The 21,226-nt window shown below is 32.8% G+C and overlaps 1 protein-coding gene and 1 long non-coding RNA gene across 6 annotated transcripts in view; one reads left to right on the top strand and one right to left on the bottom strand.

Annotated features, from left to right (window-relative positions):
- WRN (WRN RecQ like helicase) overlaps window positions 1-21,226 on the top strand; it is a 140,627-nt gene that overhangs the window by 51,729 nt on the left and 67,672 nt on the right. For all 5 annotated transcript variants that reach the window (XM_072776358.1, XM_072776356.1, XM_072776355.1 and 2 more), the window contains 9 exons: window positions 2,227-2,653; window positions 4,504-4,584; window positions 6,926-7,064; window positions 8,339-8,414; window positions 9,991-10,058; window positions 10,345-10,453; window positions 11,228-11,296; window positions 15,874-15,956; window positions 19,738-19,844. In XM_072776358.1, the coding sequence (XP_072632459.1) occupies window positions 2,227-2,653; window positions 4,504-4,584; window positions 6,926-7,064; window positions 8,339-8,414; window positions 9,991-10,058; window positions 10,345-10,453; window positions 11,228-11,296; window positions 15,874-15,956; window positions 19,738-19,844 (1,159 nt within the window). The remainder of the gene's footprint in view (window positions 1-2,226; window positions 2,654-4,503; window positions 4,585-6,925; window positions 7,065-8,338; window positions 8,415-9,990; window positions 10,059-10,344; window positions 10,454-11,227; window positions 11,297-15,873; window positions 15,957-19,737; window positions 19,845-21,226) is intronic.
- The window catches only part of LOC140604800 (uncharacterized), a 39,828-nt gene continuing 21,026 nt past the window's right edge, over window positions 2,425-21,226 (bottom strand). Inside the window, exons 2-4 of the long non-coding RNA XR_012007603.1 lie at window positions 9,501-9,850; window positions 5,845-5,977; window positions 2,425-2,648 (exon numbers count right to left, since the gene is read on the bottom strand). This is a non-coding gene — a long non-coding RNA (uncharacterized lncRNA). The remainder of the gene's footprint in view (window positions 2,649-5,844; window positions 5,978-9,500; window positions 9,851-21,226) is intronic.

Below are 21,226 nucleotides of genomic sequence, written 5' to 3' on the forward strand. Positions count from 1 at the left end.
TTACCAAATTACACCTCAGAACCAGAGAGGGACAAAAAAGACCTCTGAGTGCTAAAATACATGCCATAAGCATGAATTCAAACTCATTTAACTACGTTTCCAGTGGAGTGCATGAAGGCACATTCAGAGTGTATTTGCTTTTCATTTATAGATATAGTTTGACAAACTTGGCTATCTAGTTAAAATGAAAACCAGGTATCACTAAGAAATGATATGCACATGAACACAGCTAGAAGTTACAGCTGGCAATCTGTGAGAGTAGACAACAGTAGAAAAATCAGAACTGAGAACTTTTAAAATAGAGCAGTTTGTGTTTTGTTACCGAAGGGAACAGCTTTATGCTCCAGTGAACCTGGAAGATATTGGATTGTATGGTACTACTTAGTCATTGATTTAAATTCATTACACATCTGTTGTATTGCTGTCATGTACTTAACATTCTGTGGGGTGCTGATTAGCTTTCTGTAGGCTAATATGCGTTAATAACAATCATAAGAAAGAAGGAAAAGTATATTGTCTTACTGAAGAAGACAGCCTTTGATATTTGTTAAACAGTTACCTTACATGAGACATGTCATTCTATGACATTAGCACAGAATAAATGAGCTCTTACAGTCTTATCAATCTATATATCACTGTTGCTATGTTTATGTGTTACAACATTCCCATGCATGTAACAATTACATGGTGTCACATATCTGTTCTTCCTAAAGTATTTATCTACAAATCTCATATTTGAACACCTGTGTATAATGCTAAGTGTTCTTTATAAGATTTGAAAAGTTTTAGAATGTTAGATTAGTTTTTAGGTTTTGAATTTGATTTTGATTTTGTTTGTATTGATGTAGAGTTGTCAGCTTAAGCTTGAGCTCAGCTTTGGTGCTATTTTTAGTTGGAAAAAAATCATGAAACAACTCAGCATTTTTGATAGTTTATTCCCATAAATGATCAAATTTTTATTCAGATCATTAATATAAAATTTTAAAAGTCATATTGGATTTTATTAAGTATTGTTTTAAATACAGAAGAATTAGAAGAGCTAAACAAAAGTGTTAAATAGGAAAACTGTCTTATATTCCCTTTTTTCTCTCTAACCTTTGCTTTTATGAGGTAACTAAAAATTGCTTTAATAAACCCTATAACCAACAGATACAGTGCCTTATTTTATACTCTAGCAGTGGTTTTCCTTTGCAGTTAATCAGGTTTGGTTATAAATAGCTGTTTAAAGTCACTTAGTTAAAATGTCATATGAGCAATTATAATTAAGGAATTAAGAAATCCATATTATGTTTGTTCATGTACAACTTCTCCATATTTTCTTGTTATATTTGCACACTGATTTTTTTTTTTTTACTGTTCTAGAGAAATGTGTCTGGTTTTATGATTATTGGACATGCACAACAGCATCATTTTGAAATGATAACACAAGCACTCTTATGTGTTACAGTTGGGACTAGTATTTGATCAGTAAATTGAATCAGTTAAAACATAGGATCATAAAAATTTTCTTTTAACTTAATATATTAGTGTATATTTGTTTCCCAATGTTTCGATATTCATCCTGGCTTTTTCATTAAATATAGGACTGCTCTTTGGAGTTCTGCAGAGTGGTTCTTGTTTAAAGTACACCCGTAATGTATCATTTGCAATTTCTAATTTTAGCTTTTTTAAAGTGGAGTGAAAACTTAAAACACTGGAAACAGTCTGAATGAAGAGTCCTGGGAGTTTTTAAGATTTTTCCTCCAAACTTTTATAGTTGTTCTGGCTGTAGTTAATTAGGCAGAATCTTTCTTTTTTTTTTTTTTTTTTTTAAGGAAATTTGCTGCATCTTTTGATATGTTCAACTTAAAAATTTTTTTAGGTGGTGATGTATCATTGATTTGACTTACTTTTAATTAAATTAATTACCACAAAAAATATAACTGGCATAAAGAATTAGTTTGGGACCAAACACTGCTGACACTTAATAAGCATACAAGTCAACAAGCATATAAGCATGTGTGCTTAGTAAGTGTACAAGTTGAATGCAGAAGTACCTTGCTGTACTGGAGAGTGAACCATAGTTGAAAGCATATGGTGACTATTAGGGAATGAAGAATAACTTTAATCCAATGTGTCCTTTAAATGAAGATCAATTTAGAAAGCTTGTACTTATTAAAAAGCATTACAATTGTGCTGATACTGATTGAAGTTAAAGTTGAATTATACTTTCTTAATTTTTTTTAGGGTTTCTCTACTATTAAGTGCTATTTCAGAAAATCTGTATTCATTGAGGAAGATGATAATTGGTTCTCCTGAGGCCGAATTGAGGCACAGCACTAATGTTCACTTATTATCATTGGGAGATCCAACTGCTGATGAAGTACAGCAGAAACAAATTAGAGAACATAAATTTTTTCCTAAAGTTAAAGATGAGACTTGGGACACAACATTTGATAATTTAATTAAACATGATGAAGGAACCGAACCTCAAAACAAAGTGAAACAAAAAGAAGATGGACTTGAAGATGGATTAGAAGTTGGCAATAAATTGAAAACGAACACAGAAAGAATTTGTTTGATGTCATTAGATATAACAGAACACGAACTCCAGATTTTGGAACAGCAGGCTCAGGAAAAATTTCTTAATGATGTCACTTGCAAATCTCCTGAGGTAATAAAAAAGAGAAAACAATGTTCATTCATTAGTAGGGGTTGGCTGATTTTTTTTTTTTTCTGTGAAAGGACAGATAGTAAACATTTTAGGCTTTGCTGATCACACGATTTCTGATGTTTCTATTCAATTAAAACTTAGTTATTGCAAAATAAAATGTATAAAATTCTACCAAATATGGGCATCATAAGTAATTTTCTAAACTAATAAAAGCAAAAAGATAAAAGAATATAGCTATATGATGTCTCATTTTATGGTTTGTCTTTACAGTAAAAGGAGCACAAGAATTTCTCTAATACAACTTCACACTATTTCAAAAATTATTCTTAACTTAGCCAAGAGAAAGACAACCTCACCAATTAAACTACTCAGAACATAATAATGAGAAATCTAAACATGAAGTTGACAGAGAATATAGAATGTTTCACAACAATCTGTTAAAAAAAAATAGGTCATTGGCTCTTCAGATAACAATAAAGGTTGGTGTCAGGCAAAAACACTAGTTTATTAGAAACTCTCTTACTTTACTAATAGTAGTAAAGAAAATCTTGTATGAGGAAATATAACTACTCCCAAAAGATCAAGTTTAGAAAAGTAAACACTAGAATAGATACCTCTGCTTTTTGTGGAAAAGCAGAGGTATCTATTACATAAAAATCAGAAGAAATGCTAAAATAGCAAAATACAACAAATGTATACTGACACTTTAAAATCTTTCCACTACAAGACCATAAACTGCTGCTTATTGTTCCTAAGTCAAAAGCAGCAAACTATATAGCTCATAAGCCAAATTCAGCCCACTAATCAGGTCATGATCTCAGCATTGTGAGATTGGGCCCCATGTGGGCTCAACCCTGGGCATGGAGCCTGCTTAAGATTTTCTCTCTCCCTCTCCCCCTGCACCCCATAGAGAAATAAATTTAAAAAAATAAAATCCATTTTTAAGACTTGATTTTTGCAGATTAGTTATAGCTATGCTTCCTTTTCTTACTTCCAATTTAAAAATTAGACTTTTTTGGGGATCCTTCTACATTTCTTTTATATAGGGTTCCCATGCTGTTGGACACTTCCTAGGGTTTGCCAAATTATTGTAAAGTTTTCTTATATTCAAACATTGGCAATAGCTGATTAACTTATCTGACACTTTTTCAAATATGTAGATACTGTTTGTAAAATAGTGATTTATTTAAAGGTATTATTACAGTTGTAGTAGTTTTTTGTGGTCTTTTTAAAATTAATGGATATAAAAGAACAACTTGTTCTTGGAATAGAATAGAATTTTTCAACATTGTAAAGAGGTTCTTGTACTCAAGTTGGGACACACTGATATTGCTTAAACCATTGTTAACCTCGTGACTTTTACTCTCTCTTAAATTGTGGGCTTTATATCAAGTCTGTTTGTCCCTCTTGTCTGTCTTTCCAATTATATTTCTTTCTCTTTTTGTTTCTCTTTATTCTCCTTCCTTTCTTCCTTACGACCCTATCTCCTTTTCTGTGCCTCATATAAACATCTAAATATGTAATATAAATTTATCTATTAGAGAGGAAGAGGAAATTGTCTAAAGATATTTAGTGTATTAGAACTTTATTTTGTAGGGATCCCTGGGTGGCGCAGTGGTTTGGTGCCTGCCTTTGGCCCAGGGTGTGATCCTGGAGACCCGGGATCGAATCCCACATCGGGCTCCTGGTACATGGAGCCTGCTTCTCCCTCTGCCTGTCTCTCTCTCTCTCTCTCTCTGACTATCATAAATAAATTTGAAAAAAAAAAAAAAAGAACTTTATTTTGTAGAAAACAGGGTATGGAGCCAATTATACTGGAAAATTAATGTTTGAAATATATTTTTTTAAAGCATTTATCTTCCAAAGATAATGAAGAGGATCTATCTTATGTAATTGAAAGCGATGAAGATTTAGAAAAGGAAATGATTAAGGTATGTTTGAAATTATGGAAATTTACTTCCAGTTCTTTAAAAAAGGACCTTTATTTATGTAAGATACTACCTAATTCTAAATATCCCCTCACAGTGAGATTACTATCAATTATGTAACCATTAGATTTTGTTTTCATTTCATATTTGTTTATATCTTTTTATGGTCTATGAATAATATTTTAGTAGTATACTAATTTTTACATATTAGAAAACATATGCCTGTCAGGTTACTTCTTTTAAATCTTTTCCTGGAGGGATGCCTGGGTGGTTTAGAGATGCCTGGGTGGCTCAGTGGTTGAGCGTCTGCCTTTGGCTCAGGGCGTGATCCTGGATCCTGGAATCGAGTCCCACGTCAGGCTCCCTGCACGGAGCCTGCTTCTCCCTCTGCCTGTGTCTGTCTCTCTCTCTGGGTCTCATGAATAAATAAATAAAATCTTAAAAAAAAATAAATCTTTTCCTGGAACGTCAATAGTGATTTTGCTCTCCGCTATTGGATTAGGTTTCTTTTTCTTCCCATCTCTGTGTATCCCCTTTTATTTGAGAGTTCTTTTGTTATACATTCAATATTCTTTATTTCTCTTGGTCTTATTTACTATGGATATATTATTACATATAATTTTCTAATGTTAGATTATTTCATTTTCCCCTATTTTATTTTCAAAGTTGAAAAAATATATATTTTAATTATATGTATTTTTTAACACTTTACAAAACCTCCAGTTTCTTTGTCAGGTATGAACCAGGGATAGACAATAAGAAAGAAAAACTTAAATTTATCCAAATTAGTTGAATATAAACACGGAAGTTCATCATTATACATGCCTTGTATTCCTCATCTTTAGGTTGATATGATTTTTTGTTCTTTTTTTTAATGAAATGAGATTAGGTTTCTGATTCTTTAGTTTTGAACAAGAGTAGTGGGTAGTGATTAGGAATGTGGATTCTAAATTTAGATGTGGGTTCAAATCCCAGCTTCTCCTTTTTTTTTTTTCCCCAGCTTCTCCATTTATTTGCTCTGTGACTTTGGGCAAGTTTCTTAGTCCTTTTGATACTCAGTTAAGAGCTGTTATTACTTAAGGTGTTATTTGTGAAGAGCTTAGCACAGAGCCTGGCATTTCTTAAGTGTTTAATAAAGACTAGCTAATAGTAATAATAGGATATAAATACTAAATCATATGCCTTCATTGATTAGCCATTTCTCTGAGGAATGGTGTTCAAGTAGCACATTTATAGGACACTTGCAGTCTTCCACAAACTTACATTGTATAGTGAATCTCTTAGAAGGCAGTTTGGGTGCAATATGAGAGAGCTGTATTTTCAAAATGTTTTCTAAGTATATTTGTTGACTTGAATAAAGAATCAGCAGGAGAATCACTCTTTTTCTTTTCCAGGCCTGAAATGAATACATTTTTTAGAAAACCATTAAAATCAAATTTATTAAATGGGAAGTTTAATAAAAAGAGAAAATGAGGGGATCCCTGGGTGGCTCAGCGGCTTAGTGCCTGCCTTTGGCCCAGGGTGTGATCCTGGAGTCCCGGGATCGAGTCCCATATTGGGCTCCCTGCATGGAGCCTGCTTCTCCCTCTGCCTGTGTCTCTGCCTCTCTCTCTCTCTCTGTATGTCTCTCATGAATAAATAAATAAAATCTTAAAAAAAAAAAGAGAAAATGAGAGCTGTGATTTAATAATTCTTCCTGTCTCTTTTCAGTAGAAAACTGTGCAGATGAAACAATTTTGAAATATCCTAAATTCTTTAAATAGATAATCTTCATTTGGGGGAGAAAGTCCACTATTGTCAAGCCAAAATAAAGAGCAACTTTAATCACATTTGTAATATTCCATTCCTAAAATTATTTGAATCTTTTATTGTTTTCATAATTCACATAAACAAATTCACATAATTCACAAAAAACACATTAAATTTTTGTTTACTATTTAAGTCTTATACTGACACATGATATGGAGAAACTCATTACAAAAATAACAGTAAAATCCACACTTACCTCTTGGCAATTGAAAATACTGAAGTATGATAAAGAAAAAACAGTTTTAAATTCAAATTTTATTCAGAATTTTGATAACTTTCCCCACAGGCATTTCATGATATGCTATTAACGAACTCTGTTTATGCTGGAAGTATTCCATCTTTGGCCTTATGCCTTAGAAACCATTCTTGAGCACATATTTAAACTAGAGCACACATGTTCTTTTGTGGTATTGGTTGCACATCTGCCAGCTTTGAACAAAATTGTAGGTTCTGTTAATAATACTTCTTTTGTGTTTGGTGAAAAAGATACGACACTGTCAATGGTTTTGCTTTTAAGATTTCTTTAAACTTTCAGTCTTTAGAAAATTTAAATACTGGCATGGCAGATCCAATTCATTCAAAATGCATAAAAATGGAAGGAAATCTGGATGTTCCTTTTGAAGATGATGAAGATGAGATTGAAGCTATTGAAGAAGAAGATGATAATGTTGAAGGTAAGCACTGTAACATGTTTGAAATGGTTCACCTTTGATACCTACTGCTGACTCTAATTTAGGGTCCAATTTTTAAACATTTTGCAGGCAAGGGTTTTGTGGCATATAATTAATGAGGTCCTAAAAACTTGTCCTTAAGTCGTTTAGTGTTTGGTCTTTATAAAGGACAATCTTAACCATTTATGAAAGTAGGTGTATAGAAGTGTGGTGCTATTTGGCCCATTTGGTGATGTGAAACTTTTCATCCTGAATTTTATGTTTTGTCTAAATAATATAAAATCAATAAGAATCATTAGTTAAGAACTTATATTAAATGTTATTGTTAAAGGCATAGATACATGGTGTCTGTTCTTTGGGAGCTTATTCCTTTAAATAAGTGGCACAGTGTCAGATAGCTAATTTTCATACTCTGTATACCAATGAACCTCATATTATTCAAGTGTAAATAACAATATTCATTATGGTTAACCATGAGGTCTTCTCAAAAAGTAGAACAGTCTAGAACTATATTCATCAATGTTATAATGTGGGAAAATTAAAATACATATCGTAGGTGGGAAGTATATGAATATGTTAAAGAAAATGTTATTTCTTTGTTTTCTTGTATTAATGAAAGCATAACATCTTCAAATCAATTTAGTTCTCTACTTAGAATTGTTAAACCTGAAAAATGTAATAATCAATTTTCATTTGTTTATAGACGAATAGTCTTGATTCTTTGCTTTGCTCTTTCTTAGCCACTCATGAACTTTTCAACCTGAGTAGTTAAAAATCAGTTGAGTAAAATCAACATAATCAACTGTTGTGCAGTTAGAATTGTGGTCAAAGATTTGTTGGAGTGATAACTAAAATGAAGATTTTATTTTATCTGTGGATTTTATTTGTGATAGTAATGTAATTTCTGATTACTATTAATTGAAAGTTACTATATTATGAAATTCACATTGGTATATCGCTTGCCATGGTTAGGTTTAAATGTTAGGTTTTAGAACTATAGCAAATTCCAAAACATCATTTTCTTATAGTGTTGGCAAAGTGTGAATCATTTTGTAATGGAACCACAAAGTTCTTCTAATCCTTAGCATTAGGTAATAAAGTGTTTAACTAAAATCCTGACTGGTATCCAGAAGACTGAATTGGTTGGGTTTAAAAGACAGGAAACAGTATCCTTTAGTAATTAATTATGACATTCTTTAAAAGAAGCCAATGAAATAAAATTTTTATTCCCTATCACTTTTATTTTAACATAAATGCCCATTTTATTTTATTTTAAGACTATTCATTACCAAGACCTAATGCAAGGCAAATTAATTTCCTCAAGATCTATTTTGGCCATTCCAGTTTTAAACCGTGAGTATAATCTCAGTTAATTAAGTTGCATATTCACAATTTTCTTCACAAAGGAAAGATGGCAAATAATCCATCTGTTAAATATAATAGCATAACTTCACTGTAATTTGTACATTCCACACTATTTCCTGTAACTATGAAGTTATTTTAAAATAATATTTATATAAAATTCATATCTACAGATTGTTTTTCAAAGAGAAGAAAATAATTTTCTTTACCGAAAATAGAGTTCTGTGTAGAAGCTAGTTTAAATAGATTAATAAATTCACCTTAATTTAATGTTGACTTGTTTTTCATTAAATAAGTATCTGTGTGTCTGATTCGTACATTTTATTGTCCAAAGCATGCTGATGTAATAGAAATTCGTAAGACAACAGTTTGAAGAACAGTGGTAATCTTATCAGTTTTAATATATTCAAATATATATCTAAGGGGGCACATATATAGGTATTAAAATGAGATGAATAAAAATGAGGTGAGGAACAGGTAAATTTGAATAAAACTAATAAGAATGTAAAAATCTAGACTGGATTTTTTCCTACTCTGCAAATTTATTTTTTTATTTTATTTTATTTTATTTTATTTTTTTTAAATTTTTATTTATTTATGATAGTCACAGAGAGAGAGAGAGAGGCAGAGACACAGGCAGAGGGAGAAGCAGGCTCCATGCACCGGGAGCCTGATGTGGGATTCGATCCCGGGTCTCCAGGATCGCGCCCTGGGCCAAAGGCAGGCGCCAAACCGCTGCGCCACCCAGGGATCCCCCTACTCTGCAAATTTAAAATTTAACCCATGGAAGGATTTCTTTCCTCTTTTCTTTGATCTTAATTTTTCTTTTATATTAAGCTATGTCCTACATACAGAATAGTGCACATAAATGTATAGATCAATGAATTTTTACAAACTAGGCACCCTGGGTAACCAGCACTCATGTAAGAAAAAATAGGTCATTATCAGCACATTAGAAGATCACTTTTCCTATTGATTTTTCCCTCAACATTTTATTAAAAAATTTTTCAAAGAGTAAAGCTGAAAGAATTTTTTTTACTATGAATACCTGTATATTCAACATTTTAGTATACTTGCCTTATCATATATCCATCTGTCACCTCTCTGTCCATTCCTTCATCTACCATATACCATTTGAAGCTCATAGTTGTGAAGTCAGCTTGAATGGGAGCTTGATCAAATGGACCTTTTTGTTTTAATGTCCCAGGGTTTATACATTTTTTTATATTGAAGCTCAAAAGTGTAAAAATTCTCTTAGAGGGGCACCTGGGTGGCTCAGTTGGTTAAGCTTCTGACTCTTGGTTTTGGCTCTGGTTGTGATCTCCAGGTGGTTAGATTGAGCCCCTTGATGGCTCTGTGCTCAGCATGGAATGTGCTTGAGATTCTCGCCCTCTGATCCTCCCTCCACTCTTGTGTGTGCGTTCTCTCTAAAATAAAATAAATAAGTAAATACAATCTTTAAGGAAAAAAATTCTATTAGAGGTAGTGAAAAAATTAAATGTGTTTCAATTTTTTCTTGGGTTTCTTGTTAGTAAAACAAAACAGCCTTATGCTTTTTACCCTTCAGGGTTCAGTGGAAGGTGATTCATTCTGTATTGGAAGAAAGGAGAGATAATGTTGTTGTGATGGCAACTGGTAAGTTGTACTTAAGCAATAACTTAGGCCTCTAAAATATAAAACTTAAAGGTTTTGAAATGCATAATCTTTCATTACACTCTCAAAATATAAATACAAATGCAAATGGTGTAAAATACAGAACAGAGTGATTTGAGATTAGAAACTCAGATTCATGCAGGAATTAGTTCTTAGGAGGATAGCATGTTAGTAGTGACCGTTCATCTCACGTAAGTACATTGTAAGAAGAAATCAGAATACAAAGGCTTTATTTTTATTTCTGTCAGGATATTATTTTTATTTCCAGGATATGGAAAGAGTTTGTGCTTCCAGTACCCACCTGTGTATTCAGGGAGGATTGGTCTTGTCATCTCTCCTCTTATTTCTTTGATGGAAGACCAAGTGCTCCAGCTTAAGTAAGTAATGTTTCCATGTTTCCTTCCTTCTTCCCTCCCTTCTTTACTCCTTCCCTCACTTTCCCTTCCTCCCCCACTTCCTCTCTCTCTGTCTCCTTCCTTCACTCCCTTCCTTCTATTTTTAAATAATCTCTACACCCAATGTGGGGCTTGAATTTACAATCCCGAGATGAAGACTCTCAGGCTCTACTAAGCCAGCCAGGTACTCCAGTAATGTTTTCATTGCCACATTTTCACCCTTTTTTTCCTTCCATAAGGAAACATAATCTATCATGTACATTAAAATCTACTTCCCAGTAACACATTTCTGTGAATGTTACTCTGTTTTTCTTAGTGATAAAGGACCCTTGGATGGAAGGACTTACCTTCTTTCTTGAGTTCTCTATAAACCAAGGCTACCAGATGGTCCTAATAAAAATTTTTGTAACAGCAAACTCTAAGCCAGTTTACATCCATATCTCAAGATTCTTTTCTCTTTTGGTTACCCTTGCTCTTTAGCTTGGTATGAAGTGTACACATGAAAGTATAATTTTTAGTTACAGAGAAATTTTAAAATTCTTTAATCAGAGTTTATAGTCTTTCTGAAAAACCTGCCCTAACAACCTGCTTTCTAATATGGCCTTTGAAGGAATTTATCAAATTCGTTTACAAAAAGAGTGAGGATTACAAAGAAGAGGACTGTTTATCATTATATTTCTTTATTTTTTTGAAGAGAATGAAATTGATCTTTGTAGTGTGTACATGGCTCCAGAATATTTGTTTTTCTTCTTATAGAATGTCCAATATTCCAGCTTGTTTTCTGGGATCAGCACAGTCAAAAAATGTTCTAGAAGATATTAAATTGTGAGTAATTTATATGATTTCTGATTATGTGATTGGGTATCTGTGGTATGTGAGAGAATTTTATACACCAAAAAAATTTAATGTGTGGACGAAATGTTCATGATTAGAATGTTTATTTTGTTTTATAGTAAATTTGCAGAACTGTTCCTTTTAAAATCTTTCAAACTTAAAGAAATCTATTATTTTTAGTTGGACTGTGAAAATAGCTTTGTAGTCATTGTGTTGTAAAATTTTGGTTTTGAACGAGAACCAGGAGAGTGTGTATCTAGTTTTGTCTCATTTTACATATGAGGAAACTGAGGCCCAGAGAAAATAATTTGCCTAAAGTCATTCAGTGAATTAATGGTTGAGCAGGGACTGGATTCTAGATCTCTTGCCCCACCAATTCTTTCATGGCATAATTCCAAATAAGAATAAAATCTCAAACACATGCAAAAATATGTGTGTGTATAGATTAACATATTATGTATCTTATTAATAAATACACATATACAAATGTATTTACCCAGTTTTGATAAATGCATACAAATGTATCATCCAAACCCCTATCAAGATATAATAGAGTATTACTGTGACTCCAGAAAGTTGCTTCATGTCATGTCCCTTTCCAGTCTGTCCTCCTATCTCCATTTTAAAGCAGACCACTGTCTAATTTTTTTCTACCATACTTTTGTCTGTTCTCAAACTTCATGTAGATGGATTCATATAATATGAATTTTTGTATAAATTTTCTTACATTCAGCAAAATATTTAGAGAATTCTTCATATTGTATCTGTATTTTTTTAATACTTCAGAGTGATGTCATTGTATGAAAATACCATAGTTTTTATTTTCATTTCCTTATCAGTAGATGCCTAAGCTGTTTGTAGTTTGGGGCTATTACTCATAAAGGTGCTATGAATATTTCTATAAAATTTTTTTTTATATAAAATTTTTTTGAGTGTATATTTTCTTTCTTTTTAAACATTTTAAATCACCTTTATTGAGGTATAATTGACATACAATCATTTTTACATACTTAAGTGCATAATTTGATAAGTTTGGCATATAAACACCCACAAAACCATCACCACAGTCCAAATGATGAACATATATCTATCATCCTCAAAGTTTGCTCATACCTTTTTGTAATCCATTCCCCTCACTTTTTCTTACCTTCTCTACCCCACTTATGTAACTACTAATCTAATTTCTATTACTCTAGACTAGCTTATGTTTCCTAAAATTGTACATAAACAGAATCAGTGATGCAATATGTGGTCTTGTTTTGTCTGGTTTAAATCACACAGCATAAGTACTTTGAGATTCATCCATCTTGTTGCATGTATCAATAGGTCATTCCTTTTTTAATGCTGAATAGATAATATTATGTGGATATGTCACAATTTGTTTCATCTCTTCAGCTGTTGATAGACGTTTGCATTGTTTCCATTTTTGGGCTGTTATAAATAAAGCTGCTCTGAGCATTTGTATGCACATCTTTTTATGGACATATGTTTTCATTTCATTGGTATAAACCAAGGAGTGGAGTCATTGGATCATGTGGTGAATAATACTTAACTTATTTTTCTGATTGAGATAAATTTATGTAATACTCATCATTTTAACCATTTTAAATGTGTATAGTTCAGTGGCTTTTAGTACAGTCACAATTGTTGTGCAGCCATCACCACTATTTAATTCCAGAACATTTTCATCACCCCCGCCAAAAACCTCAGTATCCATTAAGCAGTTATTCCCTAGTGTCCTTCCTCCCACACCCCTTCAAACCACTAATCTAATTTCTGTCCTTGTGATTTACCTACTCTGGACATTTCATATGAATAAACTTAGTATGTGACCTTTTGTGTTTGGCTTCTTTCATTTAGCATAATGTTGTCAGTACGTGATTTCTTTTTATGGATGAAATAGACATGCCATATTTTGTTTATCCATTTATTAACGATAGACATTTAGGTTGTTTTCACTTCTGGGCTGTTAGGAATAATTGTACTGTGAACGTTTGTGTGTAAGTTTTTACATGAGGATATGTTTTCTTGATTTTGTGTGGGTACCTATGAGTGGAATTGCTGGGTCATAGGTAATTCTGTGTTGACTTTTTAAGAAACTGCCAGACTTTCTGATAATGATTGTACCATTTTCTGTTGCCAGTGTCAGGGTCTGAGAATTCCAGCACTGTCTCCTCTCTGCCGTTGCTTGATATGTGGCCAGTCTTAATTTTAGCCATTCTAATAGGATCTCTGTGTGATTTTAATTTGCATTTCCTTAATGACTAGTGATGTGGATCATCTTCTCATGCATTTATTGGCTATCTTTGAGGCTTCTTCTTTGAGGAACTGTCTATTCATATCTCTTGCCCGATCCTTATTGTTGTTTTTCCCTTACTGAGTTTTGATAGTCATTTATGTATTCTGAATACAAATTCTGTATTGGTATATGCTTTGCAAAAATTTTCTTCTAGTTTGTGATTTTTCTTTTCATTCTCTGAACAGTTCTTTTTCATTATGAAGTCTAGTCTGTCTATTTGTTCTTTTATGGATTTTGCTTTTGGTGTGGAATCTAAGAAACCTTTGCCTATCTCAGGATCACAAAGACTTTCTTTTATATTTTCTCCTAAAAGTGTTACAATTTTAAGGTTTACATTTAGGCCTACAACCCATTTAATGTAAATTTTGTGTATTGTAGTAGTTATTGATTATAATTCATTTTTCTCATAAGGATATCCAATTGTTCCATCTCCATTTGTTGAAGGTAGTGTTCTTTCTCCACTGAATTGTCTTTGTACCTTTGTCAAAAATAAAATGACTATATATACATGGGTCTATTGCTCCACTCTTTGTTCTCTGTTCTATCAGTCTCTTAGACCATCTGAGTTGGTGTCTTAATTACCATAGCTTTATAATAAACCTTGAAATCAGGTAGTTGAAGTCTTCCAATTTTGTTCTTTATTTTCCCCAGAGCGTTTTGTCTATTCTAGGTCCTTCGTATTTCCAAAAGTATTTCAAATTTACCTTTTCTACTCAAATGGAAGCTGGAATTTGCTTGGATTTATCTTGAGTCTAGATTATCTGTTGAGTTAATTGTCCTTATAATTATTATGACTATATTACACTGAAGAAAACAAGGCGTGCTAAAGTTAAGTACTTGGCTAAGATGACTTAGCTTCTAAGAAGTAGAATTGAGATTTGAACCTTAGGCGTCTGACATCAGAGCTTTTGTTTTTTCTTTCTTTCTTTTTTTTTTTTTAAGATTTTTATTTATTTCTTTATTCATGAGACACACACACACACACACACACCCAGGCAGAGACACAGGCAGAGAGAGAAGCAGGCTCCATGCAGGGAGCCCAGTGTGGGACTCGATCCCGGGACTCTAGGATCACGCCCTGGGCCAAAGGCAGGCGCCAAACCACTGAGCCACCCAGGGATTCCTTGACATCAGAGCTTTTTATTTATACTGTTTTCCTATGTGAATTAGAATATTGAATTAATTTCATGAGTTTAAAAGCATATCTCTTTTGTTCCTAATTCCTAATGAAAGTAACGTGCTTGGCACACAGTAGATGAAATATTTTAAAGTATTTATATAGGAAATTCATTTTCATTCTATTTAACTTTATCTATGTCTTCACTTGGAAGAATGAAAAGAAGACTTTATGTATTTTAAATGCCCTAGACCTAACTTTTATCACAAACATTATCTTAGTTAGGATTCTATTTGCCCAGAATAGAAAAAAGTAAAGCTAGTGTCAGCAAATACTGAATTTTATATTAAGGATATAGGAATGTATTGTGAATCACACTGAATACAACTTAGCCACTTCTTAGGCAGAGACTTGGATTTGTGTATCAAGAATACAGGAAGTTTTTCTTTTATTTATAGCCTCTGTGTGTCTTCCTTGTTCTTCTGAGAAGATAAGCCTTTTCTTCTTTTCTATTCACAAGGTAGAGAAGACTGCTTTGCAGCTCCTTTTTTCACATATTACAGATCTTGCCATTGGTAGAGACTGAGTGATTGTTTCTTGGTCAGATCCCCAAATTCTAGGACAGAGACTAACTGATTTGACATTGATACAGTGGCTAACCCTGGCCCAACAAGATATATTTAGGCAAGAGAGTAAAATACATAGGAGAAACATGGACACTGTGGGCTTAATCATGGAGTGATTTGCCATGGAGTGGGTGGTAAGGTAATGAGTTGTAGTTCTCCAAGAAAGAGGGTAGTATATGGCTGGATTGCTAGCACATGAAACGTTTACCATAGGCTTGATTGTTTGACTTGTTTGACTGTAGTTTTGGGTCAGACTGTTGGAAATTAAAACCTGCCTTCTAATGTCACCTTAATGCTGAGTACTCTCTGAGTACTCTGTCACTTTTTATTTTGCTGTATTTAAGTGGAATCAAGGAACTAATATATGTGGATATATATAACATGTAACATTCATTTAGTTTTAAGTGGTATAACATTATTTAAAAATTTGTCAGGCATTACGGTTTTAAGTTCTAGTTCATTGGATCATGTTTTCTTTAACTTAGTATATTTCTTATTTCTCTTGTTTATTTGTTTCTTTTTACAGAGGCAAATATCGGATTGTATACATAACTCCAGAATTCTGTTCTGGTAACTTGTTCCTACTCCAGCAACTTCAGGCTGATATTGGTAAGTGGTACGATAGGATCTTTTTATAAGTACTTATTTAATTGAGCTATCCTTTAAAGTTAAATATATGGATGAATATTGCATTTCACTTCTGTTAAAGTTGATTTCAAATAATATTTCCTCCAGGAAGTCTCTGACTTTCCAAGTTGGTGTCTTTCTTCTCTTATCCCCTAGTATCTGTAATTCGTTTTGCCAGAAAAATTAGTATCCTGTGTTATAATTGGCTGTTTATCTCTTTTCTTCTGTGAAATTATAAACCTTTTGAGGAAAAAATGTCCTAGTGCAGTACCTGGCACATAGTAGGGATTTAAATTATTATTGAACAAATGTTGAATCTTAGATTCTATGAAATAATTTCCTTTTTTTCATATTCTGAATTTTTAAAAAAATTTTATTTATTTATTAATGAGAGACACAGGGGCAGAGACACAGGCAGAGGGAGAAGCAGGTTCCATGCAGGGAGCCTGACGCAGGACTCAATCCCCGGACTCCAGGATCAGGCCCTGGGCTGAAGGCGGCGCTAAACCACTGAACCACCCAGGCTGCCCTCATATTCTGAATCTAACTTAAATCACAGTAGTGGTTCTCCATCCTTCTTGTTCACGAGAATCACCTTTCCAACTTTAGAAAAATGTAGTATCCACCAAACTTAAAAATTCTGATTTACCATGCCTGGGGTGGGCTCCTAGCACCTCCTTAAGTTTTTCATGAGTGATTCTGATGTGTAGTCAGGATTGGAAACCACAGTACCTTTGATTATTTGCCACCAGTGAGTATGATTTTAAAAAGTTAGATGGAGCTTATTTCCTAGAAAATGTAAATACAGAATTAGTCAAGTGCTGATGCCCTTTTTTTTTGTACTCAAAAATTTTTGTCTTTTTTTTATTCCTTCTTGATGGCTAGATAAGCACCCAAGAGTTGCAGTCATAGCTACTGTTACTTCAACCATTCAGTTGAACCGACCACTCTTAGTTTCCTAATATTCTATGATCTTATTGTATAATTATATATTAAAATAATTCTGGATAGGTAAATTTTCAACATGGCAACATCTCATTAATGTTTGGTTAGTAGCATATAACTCTAGGAATACATTTAAAATTTTTGCGAGAATGTAATAAAAACAAATTTGTAACTTTTTAGTATATAGTAAATGTGAACAAAAGAATGAGGGCAAAGTTAACATTTGATTAAATACATTATTAAAGATATATTATCAATTTCTTATCACTTATTGGCATATTATATTTTTGCCTTTAATGGAAGACAAATTTGGTGTGTCTCCTATTAGATTGTATGGAATTCTTAAGGATATTTCAACTTAGGTTAGGCCTAAATACCCTAGATATATGAATTTAATGGCTTTATAGCAAAAGTTACGATCTGTGTCCATGGTGAGCTGGATATGTTTTGTTCCATTTTAGTATTTGCTTTGTTTCTGGGATGGAATTAATTAATTATTAGCTTATTTACTTAGATCCTTTGACAGCTAGTTCTAATTCTTTTTTTTTTTTTTGTAATGGATTAAATTATGCACACTGCAATCATTAGAGCAAAACAGTCTGCATAGGATGGATGAAATGCTCTTTTTGGTTGACTCAATGTTGAACAAAAAGGGATAAATTCGTTTTGAAATATTTTTCTTTGGCTTTTGTTTGGAGGAAGTTTTGAAATGCTTGCAAAAGTTGAATCTACTCAGAATTCTATTTGTACAGTAGTCTAACATTTAGCTAATCAGATTTATGCTTTTTATGTTACATTATTTAAGTAGTATGAGTGTATAACAAAAGCAGCAAACATAATTGTGTATGGAGACTCCTTCAAACCAAACACACTTATAATTGTCTTTTGGTTTTAGAATAAAGACTTGAGTGGCAGATATGCCAAAATGAAATATGTATAAAACCTGGGCAGACACTTGGACTTGCAAATTTAAAGCGAAAGTTAGCAAAAGCTTGGTAAACTGTTGGTAAGGGACAAAGTTCAGCTCTATTAATAGGTAGTTAGTTAAGCCTATAATTTTAAGGAAGCTTTTTTTTTTTTTAAGATTTATTTATTTATTTATTTGATATGGGGGGGGGGGGACAGAGAGAGAGAGAGAGTGCGCAAGCGCGAGTGCCAGCAAGCACAAGTGCAGGAGCAGAAGGAGCTGTAGGCTGAGGGAGAGGGAGAAGCGGACTCCCTGCTGAGCAAGGAGCCCTATGTGGGACTTGTTCCTAGGACCCTGGGATCATTACCTGAGCCAAAGGCAGATGCTAAAGGAAGGTTTCAAAATAAAAGAAGAGCCATCATGTTTTTTGTAACCTATTTAATTTAAAATCTGGGTCATTTAGTTTCTAAAGCCAAAATTAGTGGTAACATTGAATTTTTCCCTGCTATGCAGTAGCAGCCAGAGAATTTTGATACTAATCAACCTGTATTCATATTTAGTAGGTTTATTTTTTTGCTTTTTCTTTCATCTCTGTCGTATTTGGTAATCTCAGTAAATTGTTATTGGTTGTTTGCTTGTCTGTCTCCTCCTCTTTTAGAATTGTGAGCTTCTCAAGGTTATACAGTACATGTTATTAATCTTTTCCTAGAGAAATGTTTGAGTCATAGTGAGCATTTAATAACTGTAATGGTAATAGTTTGGTGTTTTGTTTTTTATTGAGCAGTCTTTTATGCTAGGCCCTGTCTTAGCATTTTATGTGAATGATCTAACTTAATCTTCAGAGTAATTAAAAAATGTTAGGTACTTCTATATTTACCTTTTATTCGTGGGAAACTGATACTTGGAAACTTAAGTAACTTGCTTAAGGTAATATAGATGTTAGTGGGGGAGCCAGGTTCTGCATCCAGGTAGTCTACTCTAGAACACATATTTGTAATCACCCCCCTAATGGCAGAAAATCATTAATATTCAAATAAATATCAAGTAATGATCTATTGATGGAAAAGGTTATTTTTGTCCTAAGTATTAATTTGGTATTGGAGGGCAAAAGCACTATTATCATCCCTTTGAAATATCCAAAGCCATCCATTTTAGTGGATGGTTATACAATAAAGCCCTTTTCTGAAATGCATTACTATATACTATTGACTCCATTTCAGTGTGAGTGTGTGGTGTGGGGGCAAAGTAGAGGGGTTGCTAGGGGAAGAAAGAATGGATTATATTCTTTCTTACCACATTGGTACATACTGAGATTTAGTTCTTACCATTTTACATTATAAATGTGGATATCATCCTGTCTTCCCATATTGGCATTCTAGAAGAACTCTGTGGTCTAACATGTAATTGGTTATGGACCATGAAGATGCTTATCTTCTCAGGAGGAATATACTCTTTAATCTCTTTTGGTAGCTAATTGATGAGATAAAATTGAAAGTATTACCAAAGAGGAAAAAAAACCCCAACGCTTCTTTTTTAAGGCATTATCATTGCAAATGGTTCATGAATGATAGTTTTGAGGATAAAGTAATATTAATTCCATTTCTTTGAGGAATAATGATGAAAGCTGAAATCTAATAAATAATATTGTTTGAATAATATATAAATGTTTCCTTTTTTTTTTATCCATATGCCTTTATCCGTGTATCTCCCATCCTTTTTTCTTATAATGATTTTTGGTGTTAACTTGTTGTAATTTATGCTTATATTTTTAGATGAACCAAATACTTTGATTTGAATTATTTTTTCTCCTTTAATTTGATATTTTCAAGTGAAGGTGATATTGACTTAGATGAATTTATTACTTCTTTTTGAACTTTATTTTCCACATTTTTATATTTTTCACTTTTGTAGGTATCACACTTATTGCTGTGGATGAGGCTCACTGTATTTCTGAATGGGGACATGATTTTAGAAGTTCATTCAGGACTTTGGGCTCCCTAAAGGCAATACTCCCATCGGTAAGCCAGCCAAGTGCAGTGTCTTGAAATGACATTCTTATCAAAGGAGAGTCCAGGATTGGGGAATTACCAGAAAGCTGAAGACTTCGCTATGAAAGGGCAAATGAATGGTGAAGCAGGGGAAAGATTTAAAAAAATTCCTAACTTTGGCTTTCCTCTAAGGTTAGTATGTAATTTATTGAGGGATATTATAAAGCAGGGATTGGCAAACCTTTTCTGAAAGAACCAGATAGTAAATATTTAGGCTTTATGGGCCACACATATGGTCTCTGTCACATTTTTCTTTTCTTTTCTTTTCTTTTCTTTTCTTTTCTTTTCTTTTCTTTTCTTTTCTTTTCTTTTCTTTTTTCTTTTCTTTTCTTTCTTTTCTTTTTTCTTTTCTTTTCTTTTCTTTTCTTTTCTTTTCTTTTCTTTTCTTTCTTTCTTTTTTTTTTTTTTTAATAACCCTTTAAAAATGTGAAAACTAGGGAAGCCCCAGTGGCACAGCGGTTTAGCACCGCCTGCAGCCCACGGCGTGATCCTGGAGACCTGGGATCGAGTCCCATGTTGGGCTCCCTGCATGGAGCCTGCTTCTTCCTCTGCCTGTGTCTCTGCCTCTCTCTCTCTCGCTCTGTGTCTCTCATGAGTAAATAAAATAAAATATTTTTTAAAAAATGTAAAAACTGTTTGCTTGTGGGTCACAACAAAATAGGCTGCAGATTAGATTTGATCTATGGAACACAGACACTACTTTAGAATCATGTTTAGATCATTTTTAATTTTGATGAAGTCTGGTTTATCATTTTTTTCTTTCATTGTGCTCTTCACCTAACTCTAAATCCTGAAGGTTTTCTACTATGATTTTTCCCTAGAATTTTAATAGTTTTATGTTTTATATTTAAGTCTATGATCCATTTTGAATTAAATTTTGTGTAAGGTGTGGGGTTTAGAATGAGGTTCTTTTCTTTTTTTTTTTGCCTGTAGATATCCAATTGCTCCAGACCATTTGTTGAAAAGGCTGTCCCTCTTCTGCTGAATCACTTTTAATACTTCATTAGAAATCATTTGGGTATATTTGGATGAATTTACTTCTGGGTTCTTTAGTCTACTATATTAATTTTAAATGAATAAAAAGGTTGATTTATTTAGGTTTTCCTGGTAGTAGTGAAGCTGTCATGTCCCCTGAACCCAAGATTTAATAGTTCTACAAGTAAACTAAGAAAAAGTGTTAGAGATTGTTTGTTATTCTTTTGGTAGATTTTCTAGCTCATTTCCATTGTGTATTAATTATACTTATAGGTAGGAACATTGAGAGTTTCTTTTTGTTAGCTCTTTTCATAAAGATTTGGTTAGAGCAGGCATTAAAATAAAATAATACAAACCAACAAAAATACCTTGAATGT

The sequence above is a fragment of the Canis lupus genome, chromosome 15 (genome assembly GCF_048164855.1).
Source record: "Canis lupus baileyi chromosome 15, mCanLup2.hap1, whole genome shotgun sequence".
Classification (NCBI taxonomy): domain Eukaryota; kingdom Metazoa; phylum Chordata; class Mammalia; order Carnivora; family Canidae; genus Canis; species Canis lupus.